The 21,467-nt window shown below is 41.0% G+C and overlaps 1 protein-coding gene across 6 annotated transcripts in view; it reads right to left on the bottom strand.

The window, feature by feature from the left end:
• Positions 1-21,467, bottom strand: part of disc1 (DISC1 scaffold protein) — a 203,031-nt gene that overhangs the window by 122,415 nt on the left and 59,149 nt on the right. For all 6 annotated transcript variants that reach the window (XR_011884993.1, XR_011884994.1, XR_011884992.1 and 3 more), the window contains exon 9: positions 20,953-21,141. Coding sequence is in view for 3 of the 6 variants with exons in the window: in XM_072251069.1 (XP_072107170.1) it covers positions 20,953-21,141 (189 nt within the window). In the remaining 3 variants the exon portion in view is untranslated. The remainder of the gene's footprint in view (positions 1-20,952; positions 21,142-21,467) is intronic.

Below are 21,467 nucleotides of genomic sequence, written 5' to 3'. Positions count from 1 at the left end.
TGAAGTTGATTTTGGAATCTAGTCAATTCTGTTGCTTAGCTAATATATCTCAAGGTATATTATTTGGGTTCAATATCCATTTCTCTGATTGCTATAATCTTTCTTATAAATAGTTTTAAAATGGATCAAAGTATTAATTTACTTAGTTTTAATGTGAAAGGGCTAAATCACCCCATGAAAAGAAATAAGATTTTTGTCTATATGTTTTCCTTCAAGAAACCCATGTACATAAGTGTGACAATTCACGCTTTTTTAATCGATGGAGATAATCTCATTTCCATTCCTCGTTCAGGCCAAAGCCAGAGGGGTTTCAATTCTTATAGATAATAATGTTACCTTTGTTCAACATAAAGTAATTTCTGATACTAATGGGCATTTTGTTATAGTATCAGGTAAACTAAATAACAAACTAATGGTATTTGCCAATGTGTATGCTCCAAATATAGATGACCCAGGTTTCTTTGAGCATTTTTTTTTTCATTTTTGCCAGATCTAAGTCTGTACTCATTGGTGATGGGTGGAGACTTTAATTGTTGCCTAGATCCAGCTTTAGATCGTTCATCTTCTAAACTAATGATACCAAATAAATCAACTGTGTTTATTAAATCTTTTTTAATGAGATGTGGTATCGTTAACGCTTGGTGTTTTTTTCATCCAGTAGACAAGAAATATTCATTTCTCTCATGTCCATCATACATTTTGCAGGACTGATTTTTTTTTATTGATAGCCAAATGATTCAATCTGTTCAATCCTATGAATATAAAGAGATTGCTGTCTCAGATCACGCTCCTGTGCTCCTATCTTTAAATCTCACTGGTCTTCTTCAAACAAATAGGTTTTGGTGATTTAATTTAACTTTGTCATCTGATAAAGATTTTTTAAAGTTTATGGAGAGACAAATTACTTTTTCTTTTGAAGAGAATACATTAGAGGAGACTACTAGTCTTATCAGATGGGATGCCATTAAGGCGTATATTAGGAGACAAATTATTTCTTATACTGCAAGTATTAGGAAAAAAGCTGATAAAGAGAGAAGTGATTTAGCAGAGTATGCCTTGGCTCCAGAACCTGCCTTATATAAAAGACATGTTGGAACTAAAACTAAATATGATCTCCTTTTAACCTATCTAATTGAAACCCAACTCCTAAACAATAAAAGTCAATTTTATATTCATGGAGATAAAACAGGTAAATTATTGGCTGATTAAATTAAAACCTTTATAGCTAAACAGCAGACTAAAGAAATATGCAAATCTAATGGTGATAAAACAACTGATTATTTAGAAATAAATGATACTTTTAGAGAATTTTATTCTAGACTCGATACAGGTTTCCCCTGCTATCCAAAGGTAGAGCGTTCCTATGAAACGGTTCATAAGCCGGAATGTCGTAAAGTGAATAAGCAATTACCATTTATTAATATAGGAAAAATTTTTGAGCGTTCCCAGACCCAAAAACTAACCTACAAAATCATGCCAAATAACACATAAAACCTAAAATAACAGTACCATATAGTAAAATCAGGAATGATATGATAAATACACAGCTTATATAAAGTAGAAATACTTTTCTGCAGCACTGTCTAGCGCAGCGAAAATCTTGCGGAAGCACTTGGCAAAAACACGGCGCAAGCGCTCTCAGCAGAAACACTCTCTCCAGTAACCTTTAAGCTATGAAGCTGCCAAATCATACCAAACAACACATAAAAATACACAGCCTAAATAAAGTAGAAATAATGTATGTACAGTATAGTTCACTTACCGGAATCGGGAAGACTCCAATAAATTGCAGTTTCATCACAGTTAAACACTTACTTATACGAATAAGCACCTGACGCAATCGGCAATCCCCTCTGATCTGGGCCGACATTTATGTGCCGGGCGGCACCTAATTAATTAGCTTGTTTATTTCGGCTTTTTCCTTAAAGATGTGCTGGGTGCGTTCCGACTACCATTGCATTCTTCGCGGCGATGTATCAGTCAGCAGCCCGCAGGTTGGGGACCACTGCTTAAACTATGAAGCTGCCCTCGCCTCAGAAACCGATCAAACCATCCATGACTAACCTTAAATTCCACTTTCGCAACACTTTCATCACCATCGTCCAGTGCTTTCTGTTTCTGCTTATTAAAAAAACTGACTGATTTCTCCTTAAGTATAAGAAAACTTAACAGAACACCATGCTTTGTACACCTATCAATCCACTCAAGCAATAGACTTTTCATTTTATCCATCATTGGATGCCAACTAAGAGAGACCACTTTACTACGAGCAGAACCAACAGTAGCATCGGCAGCTTTCAAAATTCTCTCTCTCTGCGTATAAATAGCACGAATGGTGGAGGCAGGCAAGTCCAACGCGCAGACAATGTCCTTACTTCGTTCACCACGATCGAAACACTTAATTATGTGTAGTTTTACGCTAAGTGTAACATCCTTACGAGCTCTTTTAGGCTTTTCCGATACCTTAGAACTCATCTTGCTAACCGGTGAACAAAATAAATTGAGATAAAGCATGTATTTAAGCAATGGCGGCTAGAATGCAGTTCCGGGGGAGGAGCATGGCTGTTCGGGCATGCGCTGCCTTTTTTCGTAACAGTGAACACCTTTTGTTAGCCAAACAGTTAACTAATGTAGGTCTTTCGTAACAGCGAGGTGTCGTAAAGCGAACGTTCGGAAAACGGGGGCCAGCTGTAGTTCTGAATCGTCTAAGGATAACACTGTAATGAACAATTTTTTAGAACAACTAAACATTTCTACAATTCCTGCCAACAACAGAAAGTTGTTGGAACAAAAACAACAGGAATTCTGCAGATGCTGTAAATTTAAGCAACACTCGGCCTGAAACGTCGACTGCACCTCTTCCTAGAGATGCTGCCTGGCCTGCTGCGTTCACCAGCAACTTTTATGTGTGTTGTTGGAACAACCTATTTTTTTTTTGAGGAAATTGTTGAGGCTGTGCGCTCATTACATTTGAGGGAAGCTCCGGGTCCAGATGGATTTTCTGGAGAGTTTTACAAGATCTTTTCCTCACTGCTTATACCTCATTTATGTTCAGTTTTTTTGGATTCATTCAAATCGGGCAGACTCCCTCGATCTTTTTATGAGGCTTCCATTTCGCCTATCCTTAAAAAGAATAAGAATCCAACTGAATGCTCTTCTTATAGACCAATTTCTTTAATGTCGATACTAAGGTTCTTTCCTTTTCCAATGTTTTTATTATTATTATCCAAAATTAACAAGAGTACATCGAAGAAAGCAACACTTACAATGTCTCAAGAAAAAAAAACATTGTTTTAAAGATTGAAAAAAATTTTGGTGACAAAAAAAAGAGAAAAAAAAACCATTAGCTGTTCAACCCCGGAGACATGCGTCATACAAAAAGCTTCCAAAAAGAAACATCAAACTGCCAGCAAGAAAAAAAAGTACCAAAAATTTACAATTAGATTGTGGAGGAAATCTATCAATTAACTTAAATGACAGTAACGAACAAATGAAAAACCCATCTTTTCTCAAAATCAAACATAGGTTTAGAGGTTCGACTTCTAATTTTCTCCAAACTAAGACATAGCATCACTTGAGAGAACCATTGTGACAAAATGGGAGCCGACGTATCCTTCCACTTCAACAAAATGGCCCACCTAGCTATCAATGTAACAAATGCAATAACATGTTGGTTAGACAAAGAGATACCACGGATATTTTGAGAAATTATTCCAAAAAGCACAGTTAATTTGTTCGGTTGTAAGTTCATTCTAAGTGCTTTAGAAATTGTAGAAAAAACTGACTTCCAGAACTGTTCCAGTATAGAACAGGACCAAAACGTGTGTGTCAGTGTAGCTGTCTCAGTTTTACATCTATCACAATAACTATCTATATCAGGAAACATTTTAGACAATCTCTCCTTCAACAAATAGTAATGATGTACAATTTTAAATTGAAGCAGTGAATGACTAGCACAGATTGAAGAAGAGTTAACCAACTTCAGCATCCAGGTCCAGTCCTCCGTCATAAAAGTCAAATTAAGTTTCTTTTCCCAATCTTGTTTAATCTTAAATAAAGGACGCTTATCCTATTGTAATAGTAAATTATAAATTCTTCCAATGGAACCCTTCATCAAAGGGTTCATACTCGTAATAATATCTAACAGGTCAGCATTGAATATGTAAGGAAAATTACTTAAATATCTTTGTAAGAAATGTCTAACTTGAAGGTCTTGTAAAAAGTGTGAGTATGAAAGAGAATATTTATCAATTAATTGTTCAAAAGACATCAGTCTACCTTCTTTAAATAAATCCAAAAAATTAATACATTTATTTTTCCAAAGTAAAAAAAAATTGGATCAAAGAAGGCTTAAAAAAGTAATTTCGATAAATTAAACTACAAAGTTTAAATTTTTTGAGATTAAAAAAATTACGGAACTGAAGCCAAGTTTGTAAAGAATGCTTAATCACAGGGTATAAATTTAAATTAGCAACTTCAGCTAATTGTATAGGTAAAGCAGCTCCCAATAACGAGGTTAAATAAAACTGTTCAACAGCTTTCAATTCCAAGTCTACCCAAATCGGCCGATCGTTCTTATCAAGCCAGTGTAACCAAAAGGACATGTATCACACATTAACAGCCCAGTAATACATTCTTAAATTAGGCAAAGCGAGACCTCCATCCTTTTTCAACTTTTGTAAGTGACATTTCCTCACTGCTCATTTATGTTCAGTTTTTTCGGATTCATTCAAGTCGGGCAGACTCCCTCGATCTTTTTATGAGGCTTCCATTTCACTTATCCTTAAAAAGAATAAGGGTCCAACTGAACGTTCTTCTTATAGATCAATTTCTTTACTTAATGTTGATACTAAGATTCTATCTAAAGTTTTGGCCCATAGGATTGAAAATATTTTACCATCTGTCATTTCCAATAACCAAACTGGATTTATCAAAAATCGATATTCTCTCTTTAATATTTGTTGGTTATTAAATGTTATTTATTTTCATTCTAACATGATATCGGAATGTGTGGTATCCCTAGATGCTGAGAAAGCTTTTGACAGAGTTAAATGGAATTATTTATTTAAAACCTTAAAAAAATTAAATTTTGGACCCGTTTTCATTCAATGGATTAAATTACTTTATTTAGCTCCTTCTGCTCGGGTTATCACTAATTCTCATAGTTCCAAACCATTTAAGCTTCAACGTGGCACTAGACAAGGCTGACTGTTGAGCCCTTTGCTTTTTGATCTGGCCTTAGAACCTTCAGCCATTGCCTTTCGAGAATCTAATGATATCACCAGTATTTTAAGGACAGACACTATTCACAAAGTTTCACTGTACGCTGATGATCTGCTGCTGTTTATTTCCAATGTTGAGACTTCGTTACCCCATGCACTTTCTTTACTCTCCTGTTTTAGCCAGTTCTCAGGTTATAAATTAAACCTACATAAAAGTGAACTTTTCCCTTTGAATAATTTGATACCAACAAATTCTAACCTTCCTTTTAAAACTGTAAGAAAACAATTTACCTACTTAGGTGTAACAATTACTAAAAACTATAAGCGTCTACTTAAAGAAAATTTTCTTACACTATTGAATCACGTAAAATGGATACTATTAAATTGGTCACCTCTTTCGTTATCGCTGATTGGCCGAATTAACTCTATTAGAATAAATATATCACCTAAATTTATATATCGTTCTCAGGCATTGCCTGTTTTTATTCCTAAATCTTTCTTTGATTCTCTTGACTCTATTATATCTTCTTATATATGGAAGAATAAGCATTCTAGATTAAATACAAATTCATCTTCAGGAAGATAAAAAGAATGGAGGATTAGCCTTACCAAACTGAAGATTTTATTATTGGGCAGTTAATATAAGAAATCTTACATCTTGGTTATATTACATTAATCATGAGGATTGCCCGATGTGGGCGTTTTTGGAAGCTAACTCTGTTAATAAATTTTCTATTATTTCTCTCCCTGGATCCTTACTTCCTTTGTCTCTGAGTAAGTTAACTGATAATCTGGTAGTTAAACACACTATGAGAATTTGGATACAATTCCGAAAATACTTTGGCTTATTGAGATTTTCTCTTTCAAGTCCCATTTTTTCTAATTATTTTTTAAACCCTCTATGATTGATGTGGCTTTTAAAGAATGGGATAGATTAGGTATTAAATGCTTTCAGGACTTGTTTGTAGAGGTAAGTCTCTTTTCGTTTGAACAACTGTCAACTAAATATAGTTTACCTAAAATTCATTTTCTTCGATACCTACAAAGAAGAGATTTTTTTAACGGTCTCAAATAAGTACATTTCCTAAAAGACCTGATAAGAATCTACTAGATGTAATTTTTAATTTGAAACCTTTTTATAATGGATCTATATCTAATATTTATAATATGCTGTTGGGAATGAGAAGTGTTCCTTTAGATAAAATTAAAAATCTTTGGGAACAAGATTTACAGACTTCAATTTCTGTGGAAACTTGGAATCAAATTTTTAAATTGGTTAACACTTCATCGTTATGTGCCTGCCACTCTCTCCTACAATTTGTGGTGCGGCTGCTGCATGGCAGGACAGGTTTTTGTAATAATTATTGGGTTCAGGACTGTAAAGATGGAATTTGCTATCACCAGGCACAAAAATTTCTATGAAGGATTTTGATATTTGAGACAGATGCTTCCCAGAATAACTGATGCCAAGATTAAGGAAAGCATTTTGTTGGTCCACAAATCAAACAGGTCATCAACGACAGGCAATTCGAAAAATTTATAGTGGGACCGGAGAAAATCACATGGAAGGCATTCAAGGAAGTTGTTGAAAAATTTCAACAACTCGGCATCCACAGAGCACCAAACTACATGCATCTGGTTGAAAGCATGCTTCAAGCATATAAAACCATGAAATGCAACATGTCACCAAAGATTCATTTTCTGCATTCCCATTTAGACTTCTTCCCCGCAAATCTTGGTGCTGTTAGTGACGAGCATGGTGAAAGGTCATTGCAGTCATGGAGAAAAGATACCAGGGGAACTGGAATCCATCAATACTGGTGAATTATTGTTAGACACTTAAGCGAGAAGCCTCAGACACTGAGCACAAATGAAAATCATTAACAAAATATTTTTAACTTAGTTGAACTATTGCAAAGCATCAGCACCATTATGCAATTAAACACATTATATTCAATATAAGTTAATTTGTTGTTTCTCCAAGTTCCTATGTGATACAAGTAGTCTGAAATTATATTCGTGTTCATCTTCAAGCAGTCTATCATAAACCAAAAAAAATTCTGAGGAAGCAACACTTTTAAAAAAATTTGTTGTCCAGTGTTATCACCAATAAATTCAAGCAACACACACAAAATGCCGGAGGAACTCAGCAAGCCAGGCAGCATCTAAGAAAAAAAAGTCTATGTTTTGGGCCAAAATCCTTTGGCAGGACTGGGAAAAAAAAAGCTAAGGAGTACATTTGAAAGGTGGGGGGATGGAGAGAGAAGTGCTAGGTGAAAGGTGAAACTTGGAGGGGGAGGGATGAAGCAAAGAGCTCGGAAGTTGATTGGTGAAAGAAACAGAAGGCCACGGAAGAAAGAAAAAAATGGGGGAGGAGCATCAGAGGAAGGCGATGGGCAGGCAAGGAGATAACATGAGAGAGGAACAAAGGGTTGGGAAATGATGAAGGGAATGGGTGGGGGGGGGGGAAGGCATTACTGGAAATTTGTGATATTGATGTTCATGCTATCAGGTTGGAGGCTACCCAAAAAGAATATAAGGATTTGTTTCTCCAACCTTATCCTAACAGTGGAGGAGGCCATCGATAGACATGTCAGAATGGAAAGTGGAATTAAAATGGATGGCACTGGGAGATCCTGCTCGTTCTGGCGGATGGAGCGTAGATGCTCGGCAAAGCAGTCTCCCAATCTACGTCGGGACTCACCGACATACAAGCGGCCACACTGGGAGCATCAAACATAGTATATGACCCCAACAGACTCACAGGTGAAGTGTCGCCTCACCAGGAAGGACTATTCGGGGCCCTGAATGGTAGTGAGGGAGGAGGTGTAGGGCCAGGTATAGCACTTGTTCCACTTGCAAGGATAGGTGCCAGGATGGAGATCAGAGGGGAGGGATGAATGGATAAGGGAGTCACGTACGGAGCAATCCCTATGGACAGCAGAAAGTGGGGAGAGGGGGAAAGATGTGTTTGGTGGTGGGATCCAGTTGGAGGTGGTGGGAGTTTCGGAGAATTATGTGCTAGACACGGAGGCTGGTGGGGTGGTAGGTGAGAACAAGAAGAACCCTATCCCTGGTAGCGTGGCGGGAGGATGGTGGAACAGCAGACGTGGGTGAAATGGAAGAGATGCGGTTGAGGGCAGCATTGGTGGTGGAGGAAGGGAAGCCCCTTTCTTTGAAAAGGGAGAACATCTCCTTTGTTCTAGAATGAAAAACCTCATCTTGAGAGCAGATGCCGTAGAGACGGAGGAATTGAGAGAAGGGGATGGCATTTTTGCAAGTTGCAGGGTGGGACAAGATATAGTCCAGGTAGCTGTGAGAGTCCATTGGTTTATAACAGACATTGGTGGATGAGCTATCTTTGGAAATAGAAACAGTGAGATTGAGAAAGGGAAGAGAAGCATCGGAAATAGACCCGTTGAATTTGAAGGCAGGGGTAGAAGTTGGAGGCAAAGTGGATGAAATCGATGAGTTCAGCACAGGTGCAGGAAGCAGCACCGATGCAGTTGTCACTGTAGAGTCTGGAAAGTGCGGGACGGTCACCAGTGTAGGCTTGGACAGACACTGTTCCATGTAGCCAACAAACAGGCAAGCACAGCTGGGACCCTGCGAGTGCCCATGACTACCCCTTCTGTTTGAAGGAGATGGGCGGGCCCAAAGGAGAAATTATTTAGAGTAAGGACAAGTTCTGCTAGGCAGAGGAGACTGGTGGTGGAGGGAAACTGATTGGGTCTGGTGTCCAGAAAGAAACAGAGAGCTTTGAGGCCTTCTTGGTGGGTGATGGAGGTATGACTGGACATCCATAGTGAAAATAAGATGATGGGGCCAGGGAACCCGAAATTCATGAAAAGATCAAGAACCTGTGAGGTATCATGGATGTAGGTGGGAAGGGACTGAACCAGAGGGAATAAAACAGAGTCGAGGTATGCAGATAAGAGTTCAGTGAGGCAGCAACAGGCTGAAACAATGGGTCTATCTGGATAAGCAGGTTTGTGGATTCTGGGTAGGAGGTAGAAAGGGAGGTGCGGGGTGCAGGAACTATGAGGTTGGTGGCAGTGGATGGGAAATCGCCAGAGTCAGTCAGGTTGGTGATGGTGTGGGAGGCAATGGCCTGGTGTTTCTTAGTGGGGTCCTGTTTGAGGAACAAGTACGAGGAGCTGTCTGAGAATTGGCGCTGGGCCTCAGCAAGGTAGAGGTCAGTTTGCCAGACTACCACAGCACCTCCCTTATCCGCGGGTTTGATGGTGAGGTTGGGATCAGTGCGGACGGTGTGGAGAGCCAAGCATTTGGAAGGAGTGAGGTTGGAATAGGACAGAGGAGTCGAGATGGTTAATACCCTGTCAGCAGCTGGAAATAAAAAGGTCCAGAGCAGGCAGAAAACATGGGCAGGATGTCCAGGAAGAAGAGGGTTGAAAACGGGAAAAGGGGCCATTGGTGTGGGGTGGAGAGCCTTTGACAAAAAAACAGGCTTGGAGACGGAGGCAGTGGAAGAAGAACTCAGTGTCATGGTGGGCAAAGAACTCACTGAGGTGTGGACACAGGGGAACAAATGTGAGGCCCTTACTGAGGACAGAACGTTCTGTCTCATACAGGGGAAGATCAGAGGGAATGGTGAAAACCCGTCATGGATAAGAGCTGGGATCGGGGGCGGGGGGGGGGGGGGAGAAGAAGGTTGGTGGTGTCTGAGGTTTCCTCCACCATCAACACCGCCCTCAATCACACCTCTTTCATTTCACGCACATCTGCTCCTACCCCATCCTCCCGCCACACTACCAGGGGTAGAGTTCCTTTTGTCCTCACTTACCACCCCAACAGCCTCTGGGTCAAGCATATAATTCTCGAAACGTCTGCCACCTCCAACTGGATCCCACCAAACACATCCTTCCCTCCCCATCACTTTCTGCTTTCCACAGGGATTGCTCCCTATGCAACTCCCTTGTCCATTTATCCCTCCCCACTGATCTCTATCCTGGCACTTACCTTTGCAAGCGGAACAAGTGCTACACCTGCCCCTACACCTCCTCCCTCACTACTATTCAGGGCCCCAAACAGTCCCTCCAGGTGAGGCGACACTTCACCTGTGAGTCTGTAGTGTTCATATACTGTGATCAGTCCTCCCAGTGTGGCCTCTTGTATATCGGTGAGACCCGACGTAGACTGAGAGACCGCTTCACTGGGCATCTACGCTCCATCTGCCAAAACAAGCAAGATCTCCCAGTGGGATCCAGTGGTCACCCATTTTAATTCCACTTCCCATTTGTCCATCCATTGCCTCCCCCGCTGTTGGGATAAGGCCATACTGAGGTTGGAGGAACAACACCTTATGTTCTGTTTGGGTACCCTCCAACCTGATAGCATGAACAGTTTTTCAAACTTTCAGTAATGCCTCCCCCCTTCACCATTTCCCATCCCTCTGTCCCTCTCTCATGTTATCTCCTTGCCCACCCATCGCCTTCCTCTGCTGCTCCTTCCCCCCCTCAACTTTTTTTCTCTTTCTTCCATGGCCTTCTGTCTCTTTCACCAATCAACTTCCTAGCTCTTTGCATCATCCCTTCCCCTCTACGTTTCACCTGTCACCTGGCATATCTCTCTCCCCTCCCCCCACCTTTCAAACCTACTCCTCAGCCTTTTTTCTCCAGTCCTGCCGAATGGTTACAGCCCAAAACATTGACTGTACTTTTTCCATAGATGCTGCCTGATCTGCTGAGTTTCTCCAGCATTTTGTGTGTGTTGCTCAGATTTCCAGCACCTGCAGATTTTCTCTTGTTGTGATCACCAATAAATTTACTTCTTTGATATTCGACTAAGCCACTTAATGATCAACCAGCTTCACCACCCCATACTTCTCCCAGCAGCTGCACTGGATGAATCAATCTGGAGGTCTGGTTGAACAAAGCACAGCAGGCCTGAACTTCGACTAGGCCACAGGCTACATCCTGTAACTCCGGACCCAACCCCAAACATAGTGTTGACTCATTGTAGCTTATCATGATGAAAGAGCTTTAAATATTTTAAATACTTTCAATATTAAGAAAGAATTTTAACATGATAGAGCTCCCAGTAGACAAGGAATGGCCAGGGAATGTACCCTGCCAATCAAGTGCCTTTATCAACCGGCCTCCACCAAAATCAATGACATGGGGGCAAGCCTGCTGCTGGCGAGAAGCTCTCTAGAATATAGCCAGTTTAAAATGGAATGCTAGGATTTGAAGTTCTGAATTTTTGTTCTGGCTCAAAGCAGTTTAATTCAATATTCTATGAAAGGCACTGTGATAGGCATGATGTATATTAATAGACATTTTGCCTAAGAACTTGGTTGTGCTCAGGAACTGTCCAAGGCTACTTTTAATGCCACAGGAGCAATTGATGGTCCACTTCTTCTGTTCCCCACTGGGCACTGCTTAGCTTCTGCACAGCATTTCTCCTGGCAGATTCACAGGAACCCTGTCATCTAGTGAGCTGAATGGTAATGGAATCTGGGTACAGCTCTGTGGACTTCGTATGCCAGTCAACTGGACCCTCACCTTGCTTTAAAACCTGCCTTTAAAGTGTCACACCCTTTGCTTTGAGGTTATGCAGTGAGGGAAATGAACTATAGACATGTTACACAAAAATGATTCTGGATACCTGAAGCTCCAGTCCTGGAAAATTGACCAGAGCAAGGTATGACTTGATAGAGTAGTACCAGATGATAAAAGGCACAGATTGAGTGGATATCCAGCACCTTTCTTCCCCAAGGCTGAAATGTCTAATAAAAGGCCGTATAATTTAAGGTGATTGGAGGAAAGTATGGGGGGGGGGGATGTCAGGGGTAAGTGTTTTTTTTTAATGCAGAAAGTTGTGAGTAGGTAGAATACCCTGCCAAGAGTAGCAGCAGAGGTAGAAACATCAGGAGCATTTAAGAAACTCTTGGAAAGACACACGGATGATTGAAAAATGAAGAGCTATGGGGAGGGAAGGTGAGATTGATCTTAGAGTAGGTTCAAAGGTCGGCACAATATTGTGGGCCAAAGGGCCTGCACTGTGTTATAACGTTCTATAATCATAAGCATTTAGAACAGTTTAAGTATATTTAACTGATTATGAAACACAAATCGATGAAGATAAATTTTATTTTAAAAACATCTTCAATAGTAAAAATTAATTAAAGGCAAAGTAAAATATAGAAAAAATAAACAAACCATTTAACTTTCTAATCAAGGTACAAGGTTAGGAACAAGAATGTGGCTCAGCACCAAATCCAATGCCCCATCACCTGAACTCTGACTTCTATATTTCAATGCATTCTTGCCTCTTTCAGGGACAAAATGACACACAAGGAGGATGTTAGCAATTCCATTTGGAGTAACTGGCTAGTGGCAAGTATGCCCTGGTTCTTTATTTACTTAACACATGTTAACAATTATAGCTGATTACAGGACTAAGAACCTGTCCCATACATGTTTTTTTCTGAAATACATTTTTCATTAACCGATAAAAACGCTGACAAAATAGACTTAAGGCTTGTTTCTAGAAATTACTACAGAACTGCTTTGAATGTATAATCCTACAATGGCATTCCATTATGATCAACACTAACTACAGATTTAAAAGTTAGATTTTAATTTTTTTTGTGACATCGGAATTTCCCATGATTTCAAAGTTGGTAATGAGCAAGAACGTTTTCTAGTTTGCTGAAATCTACTTCTAATTTAATAGATCATTTGGAATAGTATTCGTGTTTGTGAATACACTCTTTCTGTTCAAATTTAAAATCACATGAATGTTTTTTTTGCATCTATAAATTGATTACAATATTTGTGTTTAAAATCGTGCATAAGCTAGTAGATTAAGGTGCATAAGGTGACCTGATAGAGGTGTATAAGATGATGAGAGGCATTGATTGTGTGGCTAGCCAGAGGCTTTTTCCCAGGGCTGAAATGGCTAACACAAGTGGGCATAAGGTGCTTCGAAATAGGTACAAGGGGAAGTCACAGATAAGTTTTGCACACAGAGAATGGTGGTGTTTGGAATGCACTACCAGCAATGGTAGTAGAGACGATATAATAGGATCTTCTAAGACTCTTAGAGAGGTACATGGAGCTTAGAAAAATAGAGGGCTATGATGTAGGGAAATTCTTGGCAATTTCTAGAGTAGGTTACATAGTTGGCACAACATTGTGGGCCAAAGGGCCTATAATGTGCTGTAGATTTCTATGTTTCTACGTAAGCTATTTGAGTTATTTTCACTTTCCGCTTCGTGTTCTTCAAATGACCAAAGTATCTTGTTCTCAGTGTTGCTTTTATTTGTAGTTTGTCTTTAGCACATTGATTTTTTTTCAGTTTTTGTCTACATATGAAGTGTTTCTCATAGAATTCTAATGCATTTCTTTTTTCTTGTAAATGCCTGCAAAAAATGAATCTTAAGGTAGTAAATAGTAACATAGAAACATAGAAAATAGGTACAGGAGTAGGCCATTCGAGCCTGCACCGCCATCCAGTATGATCATGGCTGATCATCCAACTCAGAACCCTGTACCTGCCTTCTCTCCATACCCCCTGATCCTTTTAGCCACAAGGGCCATATCTAATTCCCTCTTAAATATAGCCAATGAACTGGCCTCAACGGTTTCCTGTGGCAGAGAATTCCACAGATTCACCATTCTCTGTGTGAAGAAGTTTTTCCTCATCTCGGTCCTAAAAGGCTTCCTCTTTATTCTTAAATTGTGACCCTTCATTCTGGACTTCCCCAACATTGGGAACAATCTTCCTTCATCTAGCCTGTCCAATCCCTTTAGAATCTTATATATTTCAATAAGATTCCCCCTCAATCTTCTAAATTCCAGGGAGTATAAGCCTAGTCGATCCAGTCTTTCATCATATGAAAGTCCTGCCATCCCAGGAATCAATCTGGTGAACCTTCTTTGTACTCCCTCTATGGCAAGAATGTCTTTCCTCAGATTAGGGGACCAAAACTGCACACAATACTCCAGGTGTGATCTCACCAAGGCCTTATACAACTGCAGTAGAACCTCCCTGCTCCTGTACTCGAATCCTCTTGCTATGAATGCCAGCATACCATTCGCCTTCTTCACCGCCTGCTGTACCTGCATGCCCACTTTCAATAACTGGTGTACAATGACACCCAGGTCTCATTGCACCTCTCCTTTTCCTCATCGGCCACCATTCAGATAATAATCTGTTTTCCTGTTCTTGCCACCAAAGTGGATAATCTCATTTATCCACATTAAATTGCATCTGCCATGAATTTGCTCACTCACCTAACCTATCCAAGTCACCCTGCATCCTCCTCACAGCTAACACTGCTGCCCAGCTTCGTGTCATCCGCAAACTTGGAGATGCTGCATTTAATTCCCTCATCTAAATCATTAATATATATTGTAAACAACTGGGGCCCCAGCACTGAGCCTTGCGGTACCCCACTAGTCACTGCCTGCAATTCTGAAAAGGTCCTGTTTATTCCCACTCTTTGCTTCCTGTCTGCCAACCAATTCTCTATCCACATCAATACCATACCCCCAATACCGTGTGCTTTAAGTTTGCACACTAATCTCCTGTGTGGGACCTTGTCAAAAGCCTTTTGAAAATCCAAATATACCACATCCACTGATTCTCCCCTATCCACTCTACTAGTTACATCCTCAAAAAATTCTAAGATTCATCAGACATGATTTTCCTTTAACAAATCCATGCTGACTTTGTCCGATGATTTTACCGCTTTCCAAATCTTTGATAACTGACTCTAGCATTTTCCCAACCACTGATGTCAGGCTAACCAGTCTATAGTTCCCCGGTTTCTCCCTCACTCCTTTTTTAAAAAGCGGGGTTATATTAGCCACCCTCCAATTCTCAGGAACTAATCCAGAATCTAAAGAGTTTTGAAAAATGATCACTAACACATCTACTATTTCTTGGGCTACTTCCTTAAGCACTCTAGGATGCAGACCATCTGGCCCTGGGGAGTTATCTGCCTTTAATCCCTTCAATTTACCTAACACCACTTCCCTACTAACATGTATTTCCCTCAGTTCCTCCATCTCACTAGACCCTCGGTCCCCTACTATTTCCGGAAGATTATTTATGTCCTCCTTAGTGAAGACAGAACCAAAGTAGTTATTCAATTGGTCTGCCATGTCCTTGTTCCCCATGATCAATTCACCTGTTTCTGACTGTAAGGGACCTACATTTGTATTAACCAATCTTTTTTCTTTTCACATATCTGTAAAAGCTTTTACAGTCAGTTTTTATGTTCCCTGCCAGCTTTCTCTCATAATCTTTTTTCCCTTTCCTAATTAAGCCCTTTGTCCTCCTCTGCTGGACTCTGAATTTCTCCCAGTCCTCAGGTGTGCTGCTTTTTCTGGCTAATTTGTATGTTTCTTCTTTGGAATTGATACTACCCTAATTTCCCTTGTCAGCCACTGGTGCATTACCTTCCCTGGTTTATTCTTTTGCCAAACTGGGATGAACAATTGTTGTAGTTCATCCATGCGATCTTTAAATGCTTCCATTGCATATCCACCGTCAACCCTTTAAGTATCATTTGCCAGTCTATCTTAGCTAATTCACATCTCATACCTTCAAAGTTACCCTTCTTTAAGTTCAGAACCTTCGTTTCTGATTAAATGTCACTCTCCATCTTAATGAAGAATTCCACCATATTATGGTCACTCTTACTCAAGGGGCCTTGCACGACAAGATTGCTAACTAACCCTTCCTCATTGCTCAATACCCAGTCTAGAATGGCCTGCTCTCTAGTTGGTTCCTCAACATGTTGGTTCAGAAAAACATCCCGCATACATTCCAAGAAATCCTCTTCCTCAGCACCCTTAACAATTTGGTGCACCCAATCTATATGTAGATTGAAGTCACCCATTATAACTGCTGTTCCTTTATTGCACGCATTTCTAATTTCCTGTTTAATATCATCCCCAACCTCACTATTACTGTTAGGTGGCCTGTACACAACTCCCACCAGCATTTTCTGCCCCTTAGTGTTATGCAGCTCTACCCATATCGATTCCACATCCTCCAGGCTAATGTCCTTCCTTCCTATTGCATTAATTTCCTCTCTAACCAGCAACGCTACCCCACCTCCTTTTCTTTCATGTCTATCCCTCCTGAATATTGAATATTCCTGAATGTTGAGCTCCCATCCTTGGTCACCCTGGAGCCATGTCTCTGTGATCCCAACTATATCATATTCATTAATAACTATCTGCACATTCAATTCATCTACCTTCTTATGAATGCTCTTTGCACTGACACACAAAGTCTTCAGGCTTGTTTATACAACACTCTTAGCCCTTATACAATTATGTTGAAAAGTAGCCCTTTTTGATTTTTGCCCTGGATTTGCCTGCCTGCCACTTTTACTTTTCATCTTCCTACTTCTTACTTCTACCCTCATTTTACACCCCTCTGTCTCTCTGCACTTGTTTCCATCCCCCTGCCACATTAGTTTAAATCCTCCTGAACAACAGTAGCAAACGCTCCCCCTAGGACATTGGTTCCAGTCAAGGCCAGGTGCAGACCGTCCTGTTGTATTGGTCCCACCTCCTCCAGAACTGGTTCCAATGCACCAGAAATTTGAATCCCTCCCCTTTGCACCATTTTTCAAGCCACGTATTCATCTGATATATCCTCCTATTTCTACTCTGACTAGCACGTGGCACTGGTAGTAACCCAGAGATTATTACCTTTGTGGTCCTACTTTTTAGTTTATCTCCTAACTCCCTAAATTCACCTTGTAGGACATCATCCTGTTTTTTACCTATATCATTGGTACCTGTGTGCACCAAGACCACTGGCTGTTCACCCTCCCACTCCAGAATGTCCTGCAGCCGCTCAGAGACATCCTTGACCCTTGCACCATGAAGGCAACTTACCCTCCTGGAGTCTCGTTTGTGGCCGTAGAAACGCCTATCTATTCCCCTTACAATCGAATCCCCTATCACTATAGTTCTCCCACTCCTTTTCCTTCCCTCTTGTGCCGCAGAGCCACCCATGGTGCCATGAACTCGGCTGCTGCTGCCTTCCCCTGATGAGACGTCAGTATCCAAAACAGTATAGCTGTTTAGGAGGGAGATGACCTCAGGAGACTCCTGCACTACCTGCCCACTGCTACGCTGTCTAGTGGCCACCCATTCCCTTTCTGCCTGTGTAGCCTTTACCTGTGGTGTGGAAAACTCACTGAACGTGCTATTCACGACTTTCTCAGCATCGCGGATGCTCCAGTATATGAATCCAATCACAGCTCCAGCCGCTCAGTGCGGTCTACCAGAAGCTGCAGCTGGACACATTTCCTGCACACATAGTCATCAGGGACACTGGAAGTATCCCTGATTTCCCACATGCTGCAGGATGAACAAACCACAGGGCCAATCACAGCTGTCATGACCTACCCAATATGTTGCCTCAACTTTTGAAATGTGGACGTGGAACGTTGCCGACTGCCTACGGGGTGGTATGGGCCTCACTGGGAGCAAGCTCCTCCTCAGCCTCCGCTCACTTGAGCCAAAGCCCTTTCACTCTGCTACCACTCACTCTGCTGCCTGCTTTATACTTAATAATTAATTTACTTTGAACTCGATTAAATCTACTTTCAGTCTTCTCTGTTTCAAAGAAAATACATCCAACAGAACTGGTCAGAACTCATAACGATAATTCTCTAGCCCCAATATGCTCATAATTCTCCTTTGTGTTCTCACCAATCACTTCACATCCTTCTTAAACTATACATTGTACAGTCATAATTCCTCTCTTCTTCTAAGCCTTAGACAATGAAGACATATCCCAAATGCAACATACAAAAAATGCTGGAGGAACTCAGCAGGTCAGGCAGCATCCATGGAAATGAGTAAACAGTCGACGTTTTGGATTGAGACCCTTCATCAGGACTGGAAAGCTAAAAGGTAATATATGAAGTCAGGTGGGTGAGAAAGGTAAAGGCCGGAGAAGAAGGAATCTGATAGAAGAGACAAGTGGACCATGGGAGAAAAGGAAGAAGAAGGGCACTGGCAGGTTTGATGTTGAGGCAGGTTCGTTGTTGTCATTTAAAGTTAAATTAGATAGCTATATGGACAGGAAAGGAATGGAGGGTTATGGGTTGAGTGCAGGTCGGTGGGACTAGGTGAGAGTAAGAGTTCGGCACAGACTAGAAGGGCTGAGGTGGCCTGTTCCCGTGCTGTAATTGTTATATGGTATTATATGGCTATATGGCAGAGGTGGTAGGCAGGTGAGGAAAAGAGCTAAGAGACAAGAGTGGGAAATAGAGGAAAAGGGAAGAAGGGTAAAGGAAAAGGGAATTCTAAAAAGTTACTGGAAGGAGAAATTGATGTTCCTGCCATCAGGTTGGAGGCGAACTAAACGGAATATGAGGTGATGCTTCTCCACCCTGAAAGTGGCTTTATCGCAGCAGAAGAGGAATCCATGGACCAACATGTCCAAACGGGAATGGGGATAGGAATTAAAACGGTTGGCACCATGAAATTCTGCTTTCGGCCAATAAAGTGGAGGTGCTCTTCAAAACGGTCCTCCAATTTATGTCAGGTCTCACCAATGTAGCAGAGGCCGCATCAGGAGCGCCGGAAACAATAGACTACCCAGCAGATTTGCAGGTGAAGTGTGGCCTCACCTGGAAGGACTGAATGGAGCTGAGAGAGGACATGAATGGGCAGCGGCAGCATTTCTGTCACTTGCAGGGATATGTGCCAGGTGGGAGATTAGTGGAGAGGGGCAACTGGACAAGGGATTCATGAAGGGAGCAACCCCACAGAAAGTGGAGGGGGGGGGTAAGGAAGTAAAGATGTGTTTGGCAGTAGGATCGCATTGAAGATGACAGGAGAATAATATGTTAGATGCTGAGACTCATGGGGTGGTAGTTAAGGACAAGAGAAACTCTACTCTTGTTAAGGGGGCAGGAAGATAAGGTGAACTCTGATGTCTGAGAAATGAAGGAGTTGCAAGTGAGGGCAGTATCAATGCTGGAGGAAGGGAAACCTTGTAATTTGAAGAGGGAGGACATCTCTAATGTCCTGGAAAGGAAAGCCTCTTCCTAGGAACAGATGCAACAGAGCAGGAACTCAGAAAAGGGAATAGCATTTTTACAGGAGACAGGGTGAAAAGAGTTATAGTCAAGATAGCATTGGAAATTGGTAGATTTACAGAAGATGTCAGTAGAAAGCTGTCTCCAGAAATGGAGACAGAGAGGTTGAAAAAGGGGAGAGAGGTGTCAGAAATGGATCAAGTGAAATTAAGGGGCAGGGTGGAAGTTGGAGGCAAACGGTGAAGTCGACGAGCTCCACATGGGCGCATGAAGCAGCATCAATCCAGTCACCAATGGAGCACAGGAAGAGATGGGGAATATTACCAGGGAAGGCTTTGAACATAGATTAGTTCACATGGCCAACGAAAAGGCAGGCATTGCTGAAGCCCATGCAGGTGCACATGGCTATCCCTTGAGTTTGGATGAAGTGTGAGCAGCCAAAGGAGAAATTGCTGAGGATGAGCAGTTCTGCCAGACAGAGGAGGTTGATGGTGGATGGGAACTGGTTGGGTCTTATGTCAAGTAAGAAGTAGAGAGCTTTAAGGTTTTCTTGATAGGGTATTGAAGTGTATAGGGGCTGGACATCCATGATGAAAACAACATGGTCAGGGCCAGGGAATTGAAAGTCGTTGAGGAGATCAAGAGCATGTGAAGTTTTGAGGATGTAGGTGGAAAGCATCTCATCTGGAGGGGACAAAATAGAGCCAAGATATGTGGACACAAATTCAATGGGGCAGCAGCAGGCAGTGACAATGGGCCTAGTCAGGTTTGTGGGTCTTGGAAAGGAGGTAGAAACAAGCAGTGCAGAGTAAGGCAACTATGAGCTTGGTGGCAGTGGATGGGAGATCTCCAGAGATGGTGATGTTAATGATGGTGCAGGAGACAGTGGGCTGATGGTTCAGAATGGGGTCCTTTTCAAGGAGTAACTAAGAGGTGTCAGAGACCTGCTACTTGACCTCAGCAAGGTAGAGGTCAGTCTGCCACACTTACCTCTATATCCCAAATGCCTTCTTACCTACTAGTATTTTCAAGAATTTATGGATATTCAGTACAAGAGCTCTGTTTTTCTACATTTTTTCTACCATTTTTACACTTTTTCATCTTGTTTTACCCTTCTCAGGTGCATTATCTCAGATTTCTCCAAACTGAATTCTAAAGTAGCACATTAGGATGATGGGAAGAGAGGTACAAGCAGGGCAAAGCAATACAAATGAATGGTAGGATATTTACTAATCCATTTTAACAGCTCAACACATACGCACACCTATTTCATTAGAGTGCTCCATTCAAATGAAAACAGAATAAAATAACTGCCATTACACCTACAGTATAACCAGAAGAACAACAGTTCGTCTTGTGTTCTCATCTAGCCACTTCCAGAGAAGGTAAACACATTGTACCTAGCATTTCAGAGATCTAAAGAATGAAAATTCTCCTATATTTATACCAATGAATTTTAACAAAATATTCTGCTGCAAAGCATGTATTTGGCCCAGTAATTTGTGACTTCTTGTTTCTTTGCTGAAAATTGTTGCAAAGGTTTTAAAAGCAGCTGCATTTATAAATGGTTTATATTGAGAAGAAATATATAACCACATTTTATACCTCTTTATTTATACGTTCCAATTACAGAAGTTTAAAAATAAGCAACTGGAAAACTGCTATCAAAAAGCAATTGGAACTTACCAAAGAGCCTTTCTTCCTGTTCCAGTTCAGTTTTCAATTTGTTGTAATCATCCTTGATAGCCTCCAGCTGCTGACCATTTCTAATGATTAAACACTGCAAGTTGCTGATAATTTCTTCAAGTCTACCTTTATCAGATGTCAAACATTTAATCTCCTCAGCACAATCCTTTGCAGTTGAAAATTCATTGCCTGCAGAAACGAAAGCACCCAGAATTCAGTGTTAATAATTAAACTCAAGAAACAAAACTATCTTCCAATTGATGATGATATATTAGTATACTTTATTCCAAATGCAAGTTCGTGCAATGTTTCAGAGCCGAAAAGGTTGTTTTGAGGCCAGGATAACCAGAAGTGTGCAATGCACCATGGAGAGCATTCTGACTGGCTGCAATACTAGGAGAAGGCTCCAATGCAAAGCAAAAATTAGTGGGAAGATAGAGGATTGGGAAGTTTTTAAAAACGTACAAAGAGCAACTAAAAAAAGCATTAGAAGGGAAATGATGAAATATGAAAGC

This window comes from Mobula birostris, chromosome 2, assembly GCF_030028105.1.
Source record: "Mobula birostris isolate sMobBir1 chromosome 2, sMobBir1.hap1, whole genome shotgun sequence".
Lineage (NCBI taxonomy): Eukaryota > Metazoa > Chordata > Chondrichthyes > Myliobatiformes > Myliobatidae > Mobula > Mobula birostris.
This window is presented reverse-complemented; position numbering and strand designations above follow the sequence as displayed.